At 37.0% G+C, this 22,965-nt stretch overlaps 1 protein-coding gene across 2 annotated transcripts in view; it reads left to right on the forward strand.

The window, feature by feature from the left end:
- Positions 1 to 5,169: 5,169 nt before the first annotated feature.
- Positions 5,170 to 22,965, forward strand: part of Trmt6 (tRNA methyltransferase 6 non-catalytic subunit) — a 121,988-nt gene continuing 104,192 nt past the window's right edge. For both annotated transcript variants that reach the window (XM_090399789.1, XM_090399790.1), the window contains exons 1-2: positions 5,170 to 5,547; positions 21,821 to 21,963. In XM_090399789.1, coding sequence (XP_090255915.1) covers positions 5,444 to 5,547; positions 21,821 to 21,963 — 247 coding nt within the window. In that variant the 5' untranslated portion in view covers positions 5,170 to 5,443. The remainder of the gene's footprint in view (positions 5,548 to 21,820; positions 21,964 to 22,965) is intronic.

The following is a 22,965-nucleotide window of genomic DNA, read 5'->3' on the forward strand; positions in this document are numbered from 1 at the left end:
TATCTTCTAATTCATGTTCCCGAGGGGTATATTATCATTCGTTTCCTAATCTCATGCTGTAAGTATCGCATTTGGGTGAGAGATGATTTTACTGTTCGAAGGAAGACCACTGCATTACAAACTGTAGGCCTGAAGCAAATCAAATAAAGTGTGTTTAGTTTTAAGATTAGTTCTTGATCTAATTCTTAATTCACTCTTGGTACTGTTGTGCCATTTAATGATAATCATCTAATCAAAAGGTTTAGAGAATCACAAATATAATAAAACGGTCGGGATCAAAGCAGCGTTTTCGCAGTTATTATATTATTATTGTACGGGAACCTCCATGAAGTCCGAAGACCCATCGCGGGTGTCTCAAATTATCCACACAATCCAGCATGCCTCTCCATGAACCCATTAACAGGAAAAGCACTCACAACTGACTTTGGCAATCCACTCCATTATTTTACGATACTCCAAGCAAAACATCTAGTTCTCAATTTCCAGGGTGACCTTTTCTTCTTCTTCTTCTGGCCCCTCTAGCCAAGTGCTGAAACATTTCTCCATATTAACCCTATGACACCTTTTATGTAATTTAAATGCTTCTATCATATCCCCTGTTCTCCGCCTCTCAACCAGCTTCTGTAATCCACACATCCTCAATTTATCATCATAGGGATAACTCATCATCTTCGTCGCTCGGCTCTGAATTTTCTCCACCACTTCCTCATCCTCAATAAATCCTGGAGACCAGACCCGAGCAGAGTAATCCAGATGGGGACGTTTTAGCCTTATAATTTGGAATAATAACTTCCTTATCTCTACTGATTAGTGTGGTATTTATTAGTCAATTCTAATGAGCTACCTTAGAAATATGTCCTCTAAACTTAAACTCTTTGTTTACTACCACCCCTAAATCCCTAGCTTCATCTATTTCCTGGAGTACAGTTCCATCAATGTGGTACACAGTATGTAATCTCTTTATCCCAAAATGCATAACTTTACATTTCTCCACATTAATCTGAGAACCATTATGTTTTTTTCCATACTGACAGCCTATTTAAATCATCCTACAAGCTCTTCACATCTCATTGATTCCCTATTACTCTACCTAATTTTGCATTATCATCAAACAACTGAATTTTCCTTTCAGGTTATTTCCTATATCATATATGTACAAATTAAACAGTAGTAGTCTTAGCACTGAATTGTTGCAAACCACTGGTTAACAGCTTTTGGATTCTGCTCCTCTGTGTACTACTTTTTGATACCTGTTTCAGCAGCCACACTACTCTCTTATTCTCAAACAACTGCATATTCCTTTAGTTTTTTTCCTATATGATTCTTTACAAATTAAACAGTAGTGATGCCTGTACTGAACCTTGCAGCACACCACTAGTCACCTGTTTTCGCCTTGATTCTGCTTCTCCATATACCACTTTTTGATATCTTTCCAGCAGCTACCCTCTTATCCGCATTGGGATGGAGATGACTAGTGTCATCTCCATCCCAATGGAGAATTCATCATCTCCATGATGAATTCTCCATGATGAAAAAAATGGTCAAAAAGAGAATTCATCATGGAGATGATGAATTCTCTTTTTGACCATTGTTTTCACCTTTTTCACTTTTTTCTTCATTATTCGTGTGATTCTGATTGATCTATAATTTTCTACTGCAATCCAATCTTAGAACCTCCCTGATGCAAGGGTATTTTTTGGCCTCTTTCACTCCCTCAGAACTCTACCAGAGCCGAGACTTAAATTAAAGAGCCTAGTCAGAAGTTTCCTTGTATATTCGTTATGACTGTACTTTCAAGATTTCACATTATATAAAGATCTGAAAATTATAGAGGATTGCCTCTCCTGTAACGCCTCCAATAGGAAGGGCAAGACTGCTTTAGCCTAAGCCAATTTGTGATTTTAATAGGTATCAGGAAAGAAAGTACTGTAGATTGCTGCCACAATAATGTCATCCTAAACCATAATATGTGTATCACTGTCTGAAATACTGAGTTCGATTATCTATATTTTTGAGCTTGTATAGTTAAAAACTTAAATTTTCAGGAGGAACGCTCTACTTAACTGTATTAAAGATACTTACTCGGAAACAGCTTAAAAACCCTCTCTTCGATAGAATTGACTTATAAGAATCTTCTGCAGGTCAACTGCTATCGAGGCAAAGGACATTTCTACTAGACTGCTCGGGCTACTAAGAAGATTACTATTTCTTTTATTTGAAACCAACACTCTTTTAATTTTAATTAACTTAAATCATGGATGGAAGATAAACGGCAAGCACATCATTTATGCTATGCACAGGAAAAAATTCCCCTAAAATCTTGATATTTGGTCAATAACGAGTTACATATTTAACTGAATAATTACTTTTAATTAATTTTCGAGAATTGATTTTTACCCATTTCTCTCTTTTATGTGACCACTGTGATGTGTACACTTCGAGCTGCTATGCTGTCAGTATACCACTCATCTGAGAAATTTGACATCATAAAAACCCTCTATTCGATAGTCTCCGATGTTCACTAAAGATAAAAATCTTTAGTGAACACAGGATTTGTTCTTCGGAAGGAATGCTCAGTCCGGAATTGAAATCCATTAAACAAACAGTCTACTAAATGGATTAAACCCAAGAATAACACTCCAAGACAATATCCAAGAAAAGAAGTAGAACTGCACATGACTCCCATATCTTACATGAAAAGACATCTCAGGACGAGTAACACTGATTATAAAAAAAAAAAAATACCAACTGCCTTCAGACCTGTTACCAAATTCATAATCTGTCACCCTCTCCAAAGGACAAACTCCCAGCAATCATGCTATATGAGGTAAACCAAGTTCCGTGTTTTCATGCAATCTATTATACTACGAACAAACAGGAAGATCAATCTTAAAACGTATTTCTGAATATCAAAACCACATCCCGCTTCAAAACCACAATCGAAAACTCAAACCATAGGAACCAATGGGAAAGCACAAAGCTTTAACCCAAATCTATGTACAAATATGAAAGACTATTCAAAGTACAGGTGCTCTACTTCATAGACCAAGCATTAATAATACTAATCGTAACGAGTGCCTTACTATCATAAAAGTTTTGAAAATCGTTATACTTAGTTGTGTTAAATATATTGTATTATAATAATTAATTTAATTTATCATTCCAGTCCAATAGTTTTAATTAACAAACGCTCAACTTGTACAGAGGTACATATGCGGTACTGTTTTATTGCTCAAATTCCTTACCGTTGGCTTAGCTTTCACTCATGATGTCCTGCGGTACGTAAAACGAAATATCTGTAAAATAAAATAAAAAAAATAAAAAATCAGCTAACGCCTTTTTTTTGTTCCCGTATAGACAGTAGGCGACCGCAGGAATGAAGACTTGCTTTCGAATCTAGTCGGCGACTAGAGGAAATTTTTCTAAGCCTTTTTATTATTATTATTACTACTACGGGCGACTCCAAGGAGTCCTTAGACTCATCGAGGGAGGTCCTAAACATCATATCCACACAACTATTCGACATTCTCACAGTATCTATCATACCCTGCCTCGAACTCATTCACTGTCGTAGCACCCACAACAGACTCTGACAGCTTATTCCACTCATTTACCACTTCAAAAGTAAAGAACCCCAGCTGTTTTTCGACCGGTTCCCGAGTTAGTCGATCTGTGGCACCGGCAAACGGGTTTTTTCTCTCCTAAACTCGGGTTTTTCGTCCCGTAAACTCATATCCGTAAAATAAGTTTTTTTTATTTTTAATTTTTTTTTAAATTTTTTTTTTTATACTGTGGCACATGTGTGAATGTTTAATTATCGGAACTCCAAATGTCTTGCTATACAAGAAAGTTTAATCTTGACCGTACACGTTTGAGTGTTTCAATAGTGCAGTTGGAAGAATGGCGGGACCATTCACCCTTCGACTGGAAAAGACTAGGTTTGCTTTCGTCATGATGACTTTTTATATTGAATTAAAGGTGTAGACGAAGCAACGTTTAATCTCTCTAAATTCGGGTTGTTCATCGCGTATATAAGTAAATCAGCCAAACAGCACACAGACAAAAATACAATTAGTAGACGAGGCAGTAAATATGCATTGTATTGGTAGACGGTGGATAGCATGGTATGAACAGTAAATTATATATTGTGCAGGTATTGTAGAGCGTCTTCCCGGGTTGTCCTTGGACTCCATGGAGAAGTAATATAATAATAATAACACACCAAGATCATTTTCTTGGTACTAATATATGCCATTAGTATCGCACTTGGGTGACATGATCTTTACAGCCTGATGTGAGACCATTGCATTCCTTACTGGAGGCCTGAAACAACTTAACTGAACGTATAGTGGATTTTTCTACTATCTATAGGTTTACAACCATTCACGGATGATTTCGCATTAAAATCTGCAAATAGAAAAACATACGCACAAAAACAATAATTTCGTGACACCTCGAAAGGGTCAAAGTACTGATCATGGGAGGATACATCACTCCCACTCTACACAACTCACCGTTTCATCAACTTAATCCTCGAACTATACAACGACACTGCTACCATCAACACATATCTACCGCTCCACCATCAACAGTATTTTTATCTGTAAATTGTATGTGTTCTCACGGCCGATTTACCTGCATGCGGGATGAAAAATTCAAGTTTCCGGGAGGAAAAAACCCTGTTACATCCCTATAAGATCAGCTAACTCTCCTTCAATTCCTTCCAATTTTCGTCACGACGAATGCTTTTCCAATCGAAGGCGCATTGTTCTGTCGTTCTTACTCTAGAGGCGCTTATTTGGTGAGTCTGAGTATAATTTATATTTCTGTTATTCTCAAAGTGTAAAAATTTCCCGTCTTTATCTACACGTTCTGGTTTTTAAGTGATCAAAAAAAAAAAAAATAGCAAGAATTTCGTGATTTTTACTGTCAATTTTGGCGAAAACCGTGCTTGTTTCTATAAGCCACCATATTTTTGCATTACGATAATTAATATACTAAATACTAAACAGAGATACTGTAATATGAAAAACAACAAGAACTGACGGCTTCCGCCAAACCAAGAGAATTTGCTGAATAAGACATAGTTTTCATTGGAGATGACACCAGGAGCGCTGACAACAGTTCCCGATTAGACTGGAGCTTAGTACTTACCCCATCAGTACCTTGTTTGTGTTAACGGTAGGGTAACATGTGGTTGTTTGTTGTGGTTTAGATCTCCGAAGTGCAAAGGATAGACATTTTATATTTATATATATAAAAGTCAATAATTCGTAAAACGAAGGGGAATAATAAGTTATTCAGTGATTTTTAGGGTTAAGTTTAGATATGGTTTGCCACTTAAAATTCGTAAAAGTGAATACAATTTTCCTTATCCTAATAGCAGTACACGTTTTTCCAATTCAACGAAAATATTAAAAAACACAGTGTTTCTTTTGAGCATATGACAGTCATGGAAAGCGGAAACGTTCCTACTATCAAAACAGGAGATTTTGTTATTGCTAAAAAAGAAAGCTGTTCTCGACTGGTTCAGATATCCGAAGATAGGTAAGAAAATCGCAAATACCTGTAAAAACCAAGACATCAATCAAAGTTCCTGTTATAGTTTGAAGCAATGTCTATTGTTTCATTCTAATTTCCACCAAATTAATTAAAATCTAATTTCCTCTCTTCGCCCCTAGGTGACGTTTTCATTGACTTACACATCAGCTGGTATTTTGCATGGAAATCTAGATAATCTTTACAGTTTGATTGGGCCATTAAAATTATATATATATATATATATATATATATATATATATATAACCACTTCTTGGCCGAAGATTTTGGCATTTATGGAATCGAACTTTCAGCTATTATACCGTTTACTGCTATAGTCTGTTTATCAGTCATTCTTCTGTTGTTAGTCTTGAATCTCGCAATAATGATATATTATTTATTTTATTTTATTTTATTTTATTTATTTTCAAATTGTAGATGAGTGACATGAAGGGAAAAGGCTTTTTAAGTATATTTCGCTGAATGCTCACTAGATTCGCTTTGTCCGTAAGCAAATTGTTTCAGAGTTTGGGCTGGCAAATTTCATTTAAATTTGGTACTTGATATTCTTGTCAAAATCTGCCGAGTTATCCCGGTGTTTGTTTTAATTGGACTATTTTTGCATAAAGGAGCAAAATGTGTCGAAATTATTTATTTCAGTAATTTTGCTCTGTTAAAATTTATTAAAATTTGGGATTTAGGATGCACACGTTAAGTTTGGTTTTGGTGAGATCTCTTTTTCAACTGGGAGAATAATTGAAAGTAACAATTCCGGAATGAATGGAGAATTAAAATTATGTTATATATAGTATTTTATGTATTACTTTTAAACCTTCATGGAAACCAAAGACTCATCACTGTAGGTCAAGCACTCGCAGACCACAATAATTATTGCAACTTGCCTTTGAGACATTCTGTTGAATGGAATAGTTATCATATTAAAATTTAACTCTTTTTTTTTGTTGTTGCTGATAAAGTATGGGAAAAACTTCTGATAATTCAAATAATACCCTTTGTCTATTCAAGAGACCTATTAAGCAGCAATCAGTATGCATTTAGACCTCAGTCAAGCACGATAGATGCAATTATGAAGGTTCAAGAGTTCACAGAAGACAGTCTTCAGGAAAAAAAAAATAGGATGTGCTACTGATCTCACTTGATGTACAAGGATCCTTCAATGCTGCATGGAGATTAGCCATAATTAATCAGCTAAGAGATTTCAAATGTTCAAAAAACCTACTGTACTTTACAAAAAATTATTTTACAAACAGAAGAGCAACCATGACATTGAAAACTACAGCAGTAACAAAAGAAGTCAAACGAGGCTGTCTGCAGATTCTTGCTGTGGACCAGGTTTCTGAAACATCCAATATGACGACTTCCTTTCACTACTGAAACATAAGTCCTAGCTTTTGTAGATGATGCGATGATAATGATTAGGGGACACAGTAGCTTACAGTTAGAAGTAATGGCCAAATGAAGAACTCGTTAAAATTGCAGAGTGGACAAATGAGAAGAAAGTCACTTTCAGTAGCACCAAGTTTAAAGTGTTCGACATCTCATGTAAAAAATCGTAACAATCTGTAATGGTCTTCTTAAACTGGGAAGTTCTTGAGGTAGCCAGTGAGCTAAAATACCTAGGAGTAACAATAGATGAAAACTTTACCTTCAATAAGCACATCTCGTATGTCGCCAAAAAAAAAAAAAAAATGATTACAAATAGTAAACCTTTTAGCTAAGTTGGCAAGGATAAATGGGTATTAGGGCAATGAGTGCTGAAAACAATACGCAGGTATCCCTTGCTTAACGCAGTTTCACTTAACGTGTAATTTGATTAACTCGCCGAAATTAATTGCGACAATCCCTTTATATACGTGGCAAGAATTTTAATTGACGTGCCTTTAAATTTACCAAAATTCCACCAAATATGACATAATTTCTACAACCCACGGACATGGGCATCATTGCAACTTTCAAAGCCTATTTTCTTAAAAAGACATTCTCAAAGGCAGTAGAAACAATGGGAGGAAATGCAATTAGGCTCCAAGAATTTTGGAAAAAATTGAACATTAAATACGCAATTGAAAACATTCATGATTCGTGGGAACAAATATCTTCTAGCTACATGAGAGCTTTTTGGAAAAACCTTTTGCAGAAGAATGCATTAATGACTTAGGCAGTTTTCAAAATCCTGTGAACAACGTGGTTGAAGAAATCGTTGCAATTGGTGAAGACCTTGGTTTTAATGGTGTTGATGCAGATGTTAAAGAATTATTGGATTCAAATTCAAAGAATTTCAGTATCTTCTTGAAAGTGAACAACAATGCGCATATGAAGACAATGAAACAAATGGAATGTGAAGATGAGGTTGTAAAGGAGATAACAATCAAAGAACTGGATGGAATATTTCAGTTTTAGAATCACTTAAGCAGCAAGTAATGGATATGGATCCAGATGTTAATCGAGGAATGCTTGTTTGCCGAGTCTAGAAAGTCATTTTGCTTGTTATTGTAGAATTTATGCTGATCAGAAAAAAATGAAAACTGATCAAACGACTCTTGATAACTCTTTTATTGATAAAAAATTGCAGTAATAATGTAACATTTACTTTGCATTCATTTTTTATCTTATACCATATAAAATGAATTATTAATACAGTAATCTATCATGGACAAATTGTAATGTTTAGCATTGATTATTATTATTATTATCTAAGACCTCCAGGGAGTCAAGGACTCATCAAAGGAGGATTTAAATTACCCAACCCAGCTATCATACCTACCCTTGAATTCATTCACACTAGATGCACTCACTACCTGTAAGGGCAAATTATTCCACTCACTCACTGCTCTCTGGGAGAAAAGCCTTGTCTTAACCCTTTCTTGACTGAGAACAACCTTAAATTCCATGGAATGCCCCCATATTCTTTCCCTGCCTTCCATATAACGAAAAATTTCATCAGTTGAAATGCTATAAACACCCATTCAAAAGTTTATAGACCTCCATCATATCACCCTTCTTTCTCTTGTTAACCAGAGTCTGTAATCCACATACTCTCAATCTGTCCTCATAATCTAAGTCCCATAATCCAGATATAATCTTTGTAATTCTTCTTTGCACCCTTTCCACAGCTTCTTTATCCCCTTGGAACCCAGGAGACCAAATCTGTGCACAGTAATCCAAATGTGGTCTTATCAAAGCCTTATAAAGAGGCAAAATTACCTCCTTATCTTTACATGTCAAGGTTCGCTTCAACATACCAATTATCCTCTGAGTTGTGTTTGCAACTTTTGCTATGTGACCTTTGAACTTTAAATTCTTATCCATCAATACACTAAGATCCCTTGCCTCTTCAGTTTCTTGTAGCATAACCCGCTGGAACTCTAATCACGCCAAAGTGCATAGCTTTACACTTACTAACATTAAACTGACAGCCATTTTCGTGAGCCCAGATTTCCAGTCTATTCAAATCATTTTGTAATTTCTGAATATCAGTAGCATCCCTGATTGCCCTGCCTATCTTCGCATCATCAGCAAACAATTTCAAATCTGATGATAGACCCTGCTTGATGTCATTAATGTATAGATTGAACAATAATTACCCAAGGACTGAACCCCGAGGTACACCACTGGTTACCTTAAATCTGGCAGATTCACACCCACTGTATACCACTTTTTGATATCTGTCTGTCAACCATCACCTGATCCAAGTCAATAGATTATGTTCCAGTCCCATATTCTCCAATTTACACAACAGCCTATTGTGTGGTATCCTATCAAATGTCTTAGAAAAATACAACATTATCATAGTGTATCCATTCCCTTTATCCAACTCGGCCGTAACATTGTTATAAAATATGAGCAAATTGCTGAAACATGACCTTCCTTTAGTAAACCCATGCTGTTCCCTGCATAATATAGAATGCTTGTCTACACATTTCTGTATACGAGTTCTTACCAACCTTTCTAAAATCTTCACTACCATACCAGAGATACTAATAGGTCGGTAGTTAGACACATCAGTTTTTGCACCACCCTTGTGCAATGGAACTGTCATACATTCATTCCATTCCTGTATTATCATTCCTGAGCTGAGACTCAAGTTATACAGATGTGTGAAAGGCCTAGCCAATTCAGCTGAACACTCCTTTAACAAACAGGCAGATATTCCATCTGTTCCCTATTGCAGATTCTTATCCGGGTTATGCAAGAGCTCTTCAACCTCATTTTCATGAACCTGTAAACTCTTCATCCAGCATAGCAGTAGCACCATGCTACATTCACCTGGTTGATATATCTTAGCAAAGCACTTATTAACTGAACAATCTCCTTAGCTTCCGACACTCATGTGTCGGAAGCTAAGGAGATGTACCATCTGCATTCAATAAAGTTATTCTTCCACATTCATTCTTTCTTTTGCTTGCGACATAACGATAAAATTCTTTTGAATTGCCTTTTGCTTGCATGGCCAATTTCTTTTCATACTCCGTTTTAGCTTTTCTCACAATGCTCATTACTTTTCTGGCCCTGAGCTTTATATATTTCATAACTCCTCTCACTCTTATTCTCACAATATTCTTTCCACATCAACTTCTTCTTGTGGATCTCTAGCTTAATAAGGCTGCACATCCATTTCACTCCCAACCTATTTATTCTTTGAACACTAGGGATACAATCAGATACCGCCTCATTCAAGCACTTTTTCAAAGATTCCCATGCATTGCTGATTTTTTCCCATTCAGTAACTGATACCATGGGACCAGAAATGGTATTCTTCTAAGTTGATCATAATTTCCAGCTTTGTAATTTAGCATGTAACCTGATTTAATTGGAACTTCAATACAAGTAGATACTTCCCAAAAAAGAACAGCATGATCACTGTCACCAATTGGTGGTAAAATAGCCATATTCTTGAGAGAGATCCCTTCTGATGCTATGAGCAAATCCAACATTCTTTGACCTCGAGTTCCTTCTTTCACATGCTGCTTGAGAAAGTTATCATGCAACAATTCAATAAATTCCTGTTCTTTCTGATCATGAGATTTCTCTTCTACCCAATCAATATTTGGAAAATTAAAGTCACCCATAATGATAATTCTCTTGGTACCCATAAGGCTAAATTGGCGATGCATTTCTTCGTTCCCTACAACTGAGCTTCCAGGTCTGTAGCAACACCCCACCATATATTTCATTCTGTTAACCTCCACTTCACACCAAATATGTGACAAATATGATGACTCAAACTCATCGCTACATGGAACATTGTTACCATCATTGTCTTCTTGTATTTTAACCCTAACTGGACGTAAGTCATCTGATATCATTAGTAGCACTCCTTCTCCCCTATCTCTTCTGTTATTCCTAAAAATAGCATATTTATTACACTCGATCCCACTTACCATATCTGATTCCGATAACCAGGTTTCGTTAATGCCAACAATCTTAGGCCACATCGTATTCAATAAAGCAACAAACTCAACCCCTTTGTTTCTTATACTCCTAGCATTTGTGTATAGACATAATAAATTACGACCTAGCCTATTCTTATAATTAGATATGCAATGTATTTGGTCTTCTTCTAGAATTTTCTCTTTTCCCTCCCTAGATATACTTAAAAGGTCCGAACCCAAAGCATATTTTTCCACTCCTTCGCCACATACATAATCATGTTCAAAGACATTCATATCTTTATCACGTTTGTATACCATAGTTGAACTTTCACACACGTTTTCCCCATTCCTCCCCTGATAATCTAGTTTCCCTGACCCAAGAAGTAATTTCTCCAGGCTTCTGATGCCAAATGAATTCGAGTGTAGGCCATCAATCTTATACAAATATTTTCTGCCATCAAACACACCCCACACATCTAAAAACTCACATTTGATTAACGTGATTTTATTTGATTAATGCAATTTTGATCTACACAGTAACATCGAGGAATTAATTGATCACATTAATCGAAGGATACCTGTATACATACCAGAGCTATACTATCATTGATATCTTATGCTGCACCTGCTTGGAAAAATGCACTAAAATCTAAGAAAAACTGACAAAAGTTAAACAGAGTTCAACACCTTATAGCCATATGAATAAGTAAAGGTTACAGAACAATATCTTTTGAAGCAGCTTGCATTATTGCTGGTCTAACACGATCTGCCTGAAAATGCAAGTCTTCTCTCTTATATATGAAGTTATTCTCGAAGATATAACGGAAATTTGAATACTGATCCAAATTGCTACGAACATCTGCTTTACTACAGTAGATGGCCTCATCCAACGAAGAAAACATATTAAGGAGAAGGAAAGCTCTGAAAGTGATTATTTCTATATATATATATATATATTATGCTGACATTTCCTTTGGTTTTGCTTCCATCAGTGTGTGTGTGTGTATAACAGCCAATGTTTCCTTCAGTTTTGCTTCCATCAGAGAGAGTGTGCGTGCGCGCGCGCGCACACACACACACACACACACTGATGGAAGCAAAACCAAAGGAAACATCAGCTGTTCTTTCATTGCATATTACAGACACTCCATTACACAAGAATGCTGCTCTAGACTGCATCCCCTCTGTTCCAACAACCAAGCAGAACAACTTGTTATAGTCCATTCACTTACATATCTTCAGGAATTAGAATTCAACACCTCTCAACAAAAGACAGCAATGATTTACAGTGACAGAAGGAGCACTATAGAGCATAAGCAAAAGGAGTACAGCATAAAAAACCAGAACAACCATATAGCGTTAATAGAACAGACAAAAAATCTGGTTTTTGAATCTCACTCTAATGAGATTCAAAGAATGAATAGAAAATCATCAAAATCACCAGGAAACAAGAGAGCAGATTAGTTGGATAAAGAAGCAGCTATAAACAAATAGTTAGAAACAGGTTATCGAACGTACTCAAAATCTGCTATAAAAAATACTTGCAGAAGAAATAAGCTTAAACTTATTTCTTCTGCAAATGGAAAACATCCAAAAGTGGATCAACAACGAAAGAATTCTTGCCAAGTATCAGAAGCAGACTCCGGCTGAAAAAATACGGCATCTCTCCAGATTTAACCACACTACTAACTTTGCATTGAAAATTAAGACACTACTTACATAGATTCCACATCTTGGGATCACTATCATGCAATTGTTATCCTCACCTTGAACAGACTGTCAATCACTTACTTTGTGACTGTCAGCTACTGGACCTCATCTAGATGCCTCTGATACAACATGCCATCATTTCTGGAGATGAGTGGCCAGTGTCAAAACAGAGATTTATCCAAAAGTATTACTCAGAATTGATTAAATTTTCTAACAAGATAAGCTTCCAGTCATTGTAATGTAACATACATTACTAATATTGTGTGAAGAATACGTACATATAGATGTTAAAATGTAAATATAAATGTGAGTATTGATACATAATTGTAAATATTAATTTTAATTAGTACTTGGAAGCTACATGTGATATATGCAATGGAGCATGTAGGAAATAAATTACGTCCTGCTAGAGTTACTATTAGGAGGAAAATGCAAAAAATGCATGCACGCAGAGAGTGAATTGCCTGTTTTTTTTGGATTGAAAATTGGTGGAGATGATGCAGAGACAAGTGAACAAGTTGGTGGTAGTTTTGTAGGAGATAGATTGAAGGTTTGTGAAATACAAAATTTAGTTCATAGGAAGAATAAAGGGAATAGGATGGAAACTGTAAGTTACTAAAGCATTTGCTATGGGTTAAATGTTGGAGAAAATTTTTAGACCTTAAGAGGGAGAGAGTGAGATAGAGAGAACAAAAAGTTCTCTAGAGGTTATGCAGGAGTGATCAACAGTTTAAGAACTAGATTGTTTTGCTTGGAAAGTGTTGAATTAATGGAATGGATTGCTACAACCATTGATAAGTGCTTAGTCAGTAAATGAGTTTAAGGAGCAATATACTGGATATATGAATAATGATTTGTGCAGTTTGTTGATAGATGTCAGTTAAAACTGACATAAGCTGGAACTTCTTGAGAATTCTTACAACACGTTCAGAGATACCTTTCACAAAAGGCATGGGAATTTATTATTTCATCTTGATTTGGCAGATGAGGAGAAAAACTAACTGATGGAATGAAGGTAAGCTTAATTGCAGGAGGAAAAGACTATGAATCATGGAGGGAAAGCAAGTTAGACTGTGGAAGTGAAAGAGAGTAAAGATGATAAAATTAATGTGAATGAAAGGAAAATAGAAATGAGGAAACAAAAGAAATGAATGACAGACAGAGAGAGAGAGAGAGAGAGAGAGAGAGAGTGACAGGATGCAAGATTTGAAGAATGAGTTGATCTGAATGAGAAATTAGATGAATATTTGCAGTGAGATTAGAAGTTTGGTGGATAGGAATGAAAGTGTGCAAAAGCAAAGTATAGAATGAAGGAAAGTATAGAAAAAAGAGGGGTTCGAGAATATTCTCAAATGACTTGAGAATAGTGATCTATGTATATTCCATTTTTAGAGGTGTGGTAAATGATAAGGTCCATAAGGTCTATTTTCCAGGAGGGAGGATTAGCAGGATAATTGATGCTTGATATAAAATTAAACAACAAAATTAAACAAGCAAGAGAGTTGGTGGTTATTGTAGGAACAAATGATTTGGTTGAATATAAGGAGAATGTAAGGATAGATATTAGGAGGTTATTGAGGAAATGGAAAGATAAGAGTTTGGTAGGAAAGGTGGTCAGTGTGTGTGTGTGCGCGTGCGTGCTAAGTTATGATAGTGATGAATTGAGAGAGAAAGAATCATTAATAGTATAGAAAAACTGGATAATAAACAAGTAGAAAGGCTTATGTGTTGGCAGTACATGCTAGTTTATTTAATGGTATTGATTCACACCACAAAATAAATAAGAAAATAATTCTTATTTTCTTATTACGGATGTTAAAAGGGATGAAAGTGAGGCGAGAGTGACGGAAGGAAACGAAATTGAGAGAACGAATGAAACTAGAAATAACGTGACACAGAAATCAAAAGTGAAAAAAATTGAAAGAATGAATGGTAGCGAAAAAAGAATGAATGATGGCGAAAGTTGGACATATGTTGGACTGAAAGTATGGAAACAAAGAAAGATGAATGAGAGTGAAAGTGAGAAGAATGATAGCGAAAGTTGGATGCATGTTGGACTGAAAGTATGGAAACAAAGAAAGATGAATGAGAGTGAAAGTGAGAAGAATGATAGCGAAAGTTGGATGCATGTTAGACCGAAAGTACGGAAACAAAGAAAGATAAATGAGAGTGAAAGTGAGAGGAATGATAGCAAAAGTTGGATGTATGTTGGACCGAAAGTACGGAAACAAAGAGGGATGAATGAGAGTGAAAGTGAGAAGAGGAGGTTGAGAGTTAAAAAGATTGAATGATAGAGAGAACGTGTCACGAGATTCAGAAGTTGAATTGGATTGGATGAGGCAAGAAATGAAATGGATGCAGAATGAAATTAAGAGAATTCAGGTCAAAATAAATCGTGATGGCATGAAAGAGTTAATGAAAGATGAGTGAGTGGCGTTGTATGGCGACTCCATTATTAAAGGCATGCTAGAGGATAGCATGCACAAGGTATGTTTTCCAGGAGGTAAAATGAGTAGAGTGATCGAGGCATTGGATATGAGGTGGGAGCAAGAAAAGAGTTAATAGTATTAATTGGTGCAAATGATTTGAGAGGGGACAAAGAGCATGTTAGAATGTATATCAGGAGGCTGCTTGGAAGGATAAAAGAGAATAGTGCGATAGGAAGGGTAGTCAGTGGGTTGCCTAGATATGACTGTGGTGAAATGAGGTGGAGAGCAAGGATTATGAATGATATGCTGGCTGAAATGTGTGAGGAGATGGGAGTACAGTTTGTTAATGTATGGAATGAGTTTGAGGGACAAATTGAGCTGTATGGGAGCGATGGACTGCATTTGAGCAGTTATGGTGTGTGTCGCTTGGAGAGACTGCTGCTGGAAGGTAGGGAAGTGAATAGAGAGAATGAATCAGATCGAGAGGGGGAGTGATGTGGAAGAGTAGGAGAGTAAGACAGGAGAGATTGAAGAAGTGGATATGAATGGGGAAGTGAATGGTATGACTATAGAAAATGAGAGAATGGGTATGCAAGAGGAGCAGGGAAATGGGGAGGCTCAGAGTGGACAGGGGTACACAGCGTGAGAAAGGTGGATGCTCCAAGAGGAGGTGAGAGCATGTGTAGGCAAGAAAGGAATGGGATGACCAGGGATCAAGAAGAAACAGTTGGAATTGAAAAGGATTCTAAAATGAAGAAGCAGAAAGGGAAATGGCCCCAGTCTAGCATGGAGAGATCACATCGAGTGAGTGGTATCAGTGGAACTCTAGCTGTAGATCCAGAAATGAGCTGTTGTGTTTGTATACCAATGCTAGAAGTATGAGAAACAAGGCAGATGAAATCGTTCCACTAATTGCGTCTGTTCACCCAAAGATTGTCGGAATAAGTGAGACATGGTTGGAAGAGGATGACATCCTGACAGGAATAGAGATGGAAGGGTATGATTTGTTTTGTGAGGATAGAAGGGGTAAAAAGGGAGAGGGAGGCTGTTGATGATAGAGAAAGAGTTATCTCCATACAAAGTAGAGATGCAAGACGAAAATAGTGCCAGTGGTTTTGAGGCAGTATGGTGTGAGATAGAGGTGAATGGAATCAAATACTTGGTGGGATGTTGTTATAGACCAGGTAATGTGGATGGTGGTGATAGTGAAATGTGTAGTCAAATTAGCCGAGCAAATAAGAAAAGGGTGATCATTATGGGTGATTTTAATTATGGCAATATAGACTGGAATGATGAGATAGCAACTGGAAGTAAAGAAAATGAGTGTCTTGAGTTTTTAAGGGATAACCACCTCGGACAGTATGTAACAGAGGGCACACGAGGATTAAGGATCTTGGATTTTGTCATCTCATCAGAGGATGTAATTATAAATGAGGTGTCAAATCATCCACCAATTGGTGAGAGTGACCATGAGGTGATTACCTGGGTGGTTGCCAGCAGTGCGAGACCCCTGTGAGAAAAGGGTATATGTGGAACTACATGGGGGGGGGGATTATGAAGAGCTCAGGAGACAGCTTGCGGGTGTAGCATGGAATGAGGGGTTAGCTGGAAAAGAGATCAATGCAGCTTGGGGGATTTTCAAAAACTATCTAGTAGATGCAATGTCTAAATGTATTTCAAGGGTGAGAAGGTTAAATAAGGTAGTGTGAGATGGATGAATAAAGAGATTAAGCATACGATACAGAGAAAAAGGGCATTGTGGAGGCAGCATAAGAGAAGTGGAAATAACCAATTTCATGAGGTCTACAAAGACCAGGCAAGGAGGGTGACTTGGTTAGTGAGATTGGCTAAAGAGAGGTATGAACAGCAGTTAGTCAATGAAGCCAAAAAGAATCCTAGGGAGTTCTTTCGATATGTAGCCAGCAAAAGAAAGAATGATTATGGAAGGATGACATTGATTGGAGGAAATGGTATAAAGACAGCTGTTGCAGAATGTGTGGTGGAGATACTTAATGAGCAGTTCATAAATTTGTTCATTAATTACATAGGGAAGGATCTAAGAGGAACAGTTCATTTGTTTGCTGATGATGCAATGTTAGGTAGGGCAATAGTGAATGCAGAAAACTTGGATAGATTGGAGTTCTGGGCTAAGGAGAATGTATGTCAATTTAATGTGACAAAATGTAAGGTTATGCATTTTGGGGCAAAAAGATTAGCAGCAGTATATCACATTGGTGGAACTGTACTCCAGAAGATTGATGAGGCCAGGGACTTGGGAGTGTTGGTGGATAGGGAGATGAAGTTTAGGGGGCACATTGCAAAAGTGGCTAAATCAGCTCATTAACTCACTTGGTTGTTGAAAAATACTTTGACGAGCAGAGAAAAGCAAGTTATTGTACCTCTGTACTGAGCCTTGATAAGACTTGGTACAGAGGTACAATAACTCGAATACTGTGCCCAGATTTGGTCACCTAGGTTTCTTCTTGATGGGGAGGAGGTGGAGAGGATCCAGAGGCAAGTGACCAAGATGAGAGCAGGTCTATGGAATGAACCTTATGAGAACAGGTTCAAGATTTGTGGGTTGCAGAAATTAGTTGATAGGCGGAAAAGGGGAGATATGATTGAGACATTCCAATTGCTAAAGGGTTTCTATAGGATTAATTCAGAGGATATTTTTGAGATCAGGACTAGTGGTGGGAGAACTAAGGGACATCTGTGGAAGCTGGGCAAGAGTGTGGTTAGCAAGGGTGTTAGAGCTGGGTTCTTTACTTTTAGAGTGGTAAATGAGTGGAATAAGCTGCCAGTCTGTTGTGGGTGCTATGACTGTGAATGAGTTCAAGGTGAGGTATGAAAGATACTGTGTGAATGTCGAATAGTTGTGTGGACATGATGTTTAGGGCCTCCCTCGATGAGTCTAGGGACTTCCTGGAGTCACCCGTAATAATAATACACAGTAATATACTTGGATTTCGCAAAGGCTTTTGATAGAGTACCTCATGATAAGTTGACAGTCAAACTAGAGCAGATGGGGTTGGAGATTGGCTATCTGATAGGTATCAACAAGTTGTGTATGGGGTGCGATATCCAGGAAAATGGAAGTCACTAGTGGCGTACCTCAGGGATCTGTTTTAGGGCCATTACTCTTTAACTTGTATATTAATGATATTGGCAAAGATTTGGATGGGGATATTCATTTGTTTGCAGATGATGCAAAGTTGGGACAAACCATAAAGAGCAGTGAAGTTGATGTGGCCTTGCAAGAAGACTTGAATAAATTGAGTGATTGGACATGGAAATGGGGATGTGAGTTCAATGTTGCAAAATGTGGGGTTTTAAAATTTGGAAAACAAAGGTGGGATGCAGAATTTATGCTTGGTGAGAATATATCATTGGAGGTAGAGGAAATAAGAGATCTGGGGGGGGGGTAGTGGATAAGGATCTAAAATTTAGGGGACAAATCACCAAAATTGTAATGACAACACACAGGTTTCTGGGAATGATGCAGAGGACACTGACTCATAGAAGTAGAGAGATTCTTGTTCCATTGTATAAGGCTTTGATTAGGCCACACATGGACTATTGTGCCCAGATTTGGTCACCGGATTTTCAGAAGGATGACGAGATGTTGGAAAGGGTCCAAAGGTGACTGACTAAGGTAGTTTCTGACTTCTGGAATGTTGAGTATGAGGAAAGATTGAGAAGATGTAATTTGCAGAGTCTGGTGGAGAGGAGAAAGAGGGGAGATATGATAGAGACAAGTTGGTAAGGGGTTGTTATAAGATCAATGGTGGAGAAGTTCTGCAGAGAGTAGTGGGAGATCAGGGGAGAACCAGAGGTCATCCCTGGAAACTGTATAAAGAGGGTGTGAGTAGGGGAGTGAGAGGCAGGTTTTTTTCGTGCAGAGTTGTGAATGATTGGAATGCCTTGCCTGAGAGTGTGGTGTGTGCCAGGAGTTTGAGTGTGTTTAAGACATGGTATGATGAGATGTGTGTGTGTGTGTGATGAAAGGACCTCCCAGATGAGTCTTTGACTCCATGAGGTCTTGGGGTAATAATAATAATAATAATAATTAAGATTTATTAACTCATTAGCTGATATTTTGCTGGTATTATATCCAGCATGTTCAGAGCACAAGAACAGTTTGTCACAGTGTATGAAACAACAGTTTGGTATAACAGTGGGACTAGTTTAAAAAAAAAAATTATAATGGACAACACACAAGGAACTAAGCACCTAATTGGCACCATCTATTGTTGGATAAAGTGAAAGAAAACAAGTATTAATTTGATATAGCCATACTTGTTGAGGTTTTGAGTAGGTCTTAAAGCTACTACTGATTCCAAAAGCAGTCTCTCTGACTTATGACTGCTGTATAGCACTTTTGTTTTCTTCCATTTGATCCTGTGTGAATGGGTATCCAAGGCATGGTCTTCTAGACCCAACTTACCATAACGATAGTGCTGAATTTATTTTTTATGTTCTCTAAGGCAGATATCAACAGTCTGTCCATAGTAAGCCAGTTTACAAGAACGTTTATATTCCTGGATGTGATAAAGAAGAGAGAAAGAGAGTTTGTCTTTAGGTGAATGGATGGGAGTTGCCAATTTGACATAAGGTTTAAATGTGGTGCATAGCTGATATTAAACACTCTGTCTTTTTGGATGTGCTTTGAATGTATGGGATGGTAAGTTTTGCTGTAGTCTTGTGTAATAAGCAATGGAGAGATTTATGGGAAGCATTTAGTATTTTTTTCTATTCTATTGGGATTATAGCCATTGGCTAAGAGATTGTGATGCAAGTGAGTTCAGTGATAGGAGCATAGTCATTGGAACTGATAGCTCTAGCTCTGTGAATTAGTGTTTTTAGGATACCATGTTGTTTGGCTAAATGATGGTGTGAATGTTGTGCATATCTTCCTGTATGTGTTGGTTTTCTATAAACAGAAAAAAGATAATGAACCATCAGGAAGCCATGAGATTAGTGAATTAACTATTTGGCCACATGGTCTGGGCACATTAGATACATTTTTAATTATTTAATTAGCCAACACCCTAAAATCCACTTCACAATGGAACTGAAAGTTACTATATTCAGTAAAATTCATTGTTTATAATATCATAATATATGTATATGTGTTTCATTTTGTACTTCGTCAAAAAATTCATGGAGGTTATGTTCAAATATTTAAACATATTTATTACTTTGTTGTAAAGCATGTGGAAATAGGGTATGGCAGAAAAAACAGTACTGAAGTTTGACATCCCCTTCAATACACACACACTATGAGATATGCCGTTTGACTGTATGCACATTAATAGAAGAGCACGTATAGAGGCTACGGCATTACATTTAGTTGTAGCAATGGTGTTGATGTTTATTGTTGAGCATTATTTTCATTCATACGGAGTTGGTAGATCAAATGGTCCTAGCCAATAACATGTTTGTTGTTCGTCGTTTCCATAAGCGTATCCCAAGCAATAGTGTCATCATTGCTTTTATCAAGAGGTTCCGATGTACCTGGAGTGTTCTGCCACAGTGCAAAGGGCATTCAGGGAGACCATGAACTATAAACAAATGATAATCATGGGCATATGCTGGAGTAAGTGTTACAGTCTCTGAAACATAGTCAACACCGAACAGTGGTAAAACTTGAGATACTGAGGTGGTTCATACGTCATTCAGGTGGGTCAGTGGTTAACAATGGATTATGCTGCATGGTGGGAATACTCTGCATGCTTGCTGGCCAATGTCTGTGAAGATTCATCCTTCCTTCATAATATCTGGTTCTCAGATAAAGTGCGTTTCCATCTAAGCAGTCATGCAAACAGGCGAACCTACAGGTTTCTTGTTTTCACAAGACCTGAATTTGTTCAAGAGAAATATCTTCACAGTAAGAAGGTCACTGCTGGTGTGCAGTTTCTGACCATGGCATAATTGAGCCCTACTTCATTGAAGAGGGTTGTGTAATCATGACCTTGAATAGTGAATGCTACAACAATAATGGTTGTTGTGTTCACCCAGGATTTAGGATGTGTCATGCAAAAAACATTCCATTTTGTGCACTGGTATTCCAATAGGACGGAGAGCAATATGTCACACATTACATGGTTCTAGAGCCTATTTATCAGAACACTTCCCCAGGAGACTCATTTCAAGGTTCATGGAATTCCCATACCCTTCACATTCTCCTGATCTCACATCACTTGATGCGAGATCCGGAGTATGTTGAAGGAATGGGCATTACATCATGACCTGCTGTCAAACCTTGATGAACTAAGGAATAAAATTATACAATATGTCCAGCATATGGCCCAACCCTTGTTCTCTAAGATGACAGAGAACCTTCACACGCACTATGAAACCTGTCTTGAAAGATAAGGTGCTCATTACGAGCATGTAATCTACTGTACATATCATCGTGTGTAGATGTATATTTCTTTGTTAATAAAGCCGTTTACTCCATAGCATGTATTGTAGTTATTTAATACTTTTTTTTTTTTGCCATACTGATATTAAATCACTATATGATATTTGCTGTATGCAGCATTTGTTGCACATTTTGTCTGAATATGTGTTACTTTGATTTTTTCAAAACTGTTCATGAACAACTGTCTTCAGCCTAATTCAATTTTCAATAAATAGCCTTTATATATAATTTTATATATCCCTAATAATTGATCTGAATTTTCTGTGGTAAGAAAATGTAAAATAATATTTGGTATTGTCATCATATTTCTTTTAATTTGTTTACAGACCTGTATTCCTCAATAAGCAGAAATTATTTCTTAATGGCGCAGTTGGAAAACCATATGGATCAGCATTTGAAATTAAAGGGAAACATATCCATTATATTACAGCTGCATACTCTTTCAGTGAAGTTTCTGTCATGGAAATAGGTAAGTTTTATTTATTATTATTATTGTTACACACCTCAGTGCAGTTAACAAATTCATTGGGAGGCCCACTCGAAGAGGAACATATCTGTTATATTGAATCTTAAATTCTTTGACACTCCTAGTATTCAGAACATATTCTGGTAATGTATCTCCCCCCCACCCACAAACAGCACTCTTCATGTAAAAAATCCACTCCTTGCTCACCTCTTCATAATACATTGCAAAACTTCCAGTGACATTTTCTCATTCTCACTCCCTCCCTCCTCACCTTTTCAGTTTATAATCCTTTCTGTATTAATCTGGTAAAAGCCTCTTTTCAACTTCTGTTTTTATTTTATTACCTCTTTTCCACCTATCCACTGACCTCTATAATTTACATTTCCTCGGCTTCTCTCCATAACCAAGATTATAGGGAGAGGATATTGCCTCACTCCTGATTTTGCCTTAGTTGCTTCTCTCTGGACCCTTTCCAGAGTTTTAACATCACTGTGGAACTAGATGACCAAATTTAAGCACAGTCCATGTGATGTGACCCATTCTTATCTCTACTTATCAGTGTTCTGCTTTTCAGGGTAGTTATTTGTGCATTAGGAAAACGTAAATTTCTCAAATCTTGTTCACCTCCTGAAGCACAGTTCCAATACAGCCATAGATGTACGTTCTCTGCACTGTAGAGAAAAAAAATGGCATTAAAATTGCAACTTGAATCTATCGTTTTTTCAAGGTAAAAGTCTGTTTAAATTTTCCTGAAGGGCATTGACATCAGTATGATAACTTTTTCAATTGCACCTTCAGAAAACAACTGCATTTTCCATATCAATCCACATGAATTATCATTATCAAGAAAAGAAAACAGTAGTGCCTAAGAACAGAACTATGTGGGACACTACCGGTTACCATTCTTTTCTGGAGTGCTTCTTGGTATTACTAAGAGAACCAATCTTCTAAAAATTTCACCAATCTCTTATCCATTGCCATCATCCTCAGCTTATACACCAACTT

Source organism: Typopeltis vanoorti, chromosome 10, assembly GCF_054136105.1.
Source record: "Typopeltis vanoorti isolate ZY-2024b chromosome 10, IOZ_Tvanoo_1.0, whole genome shotgun sequence".
In the NCBI taxonomy this organism is placed as follows: domain Eukaryota; kingdom Metazoa; phylum Arthropoda; class Arachnida; order Uropygi; family Thelyphonidae; genus Typopeltis; species Typopeltis vanoorti.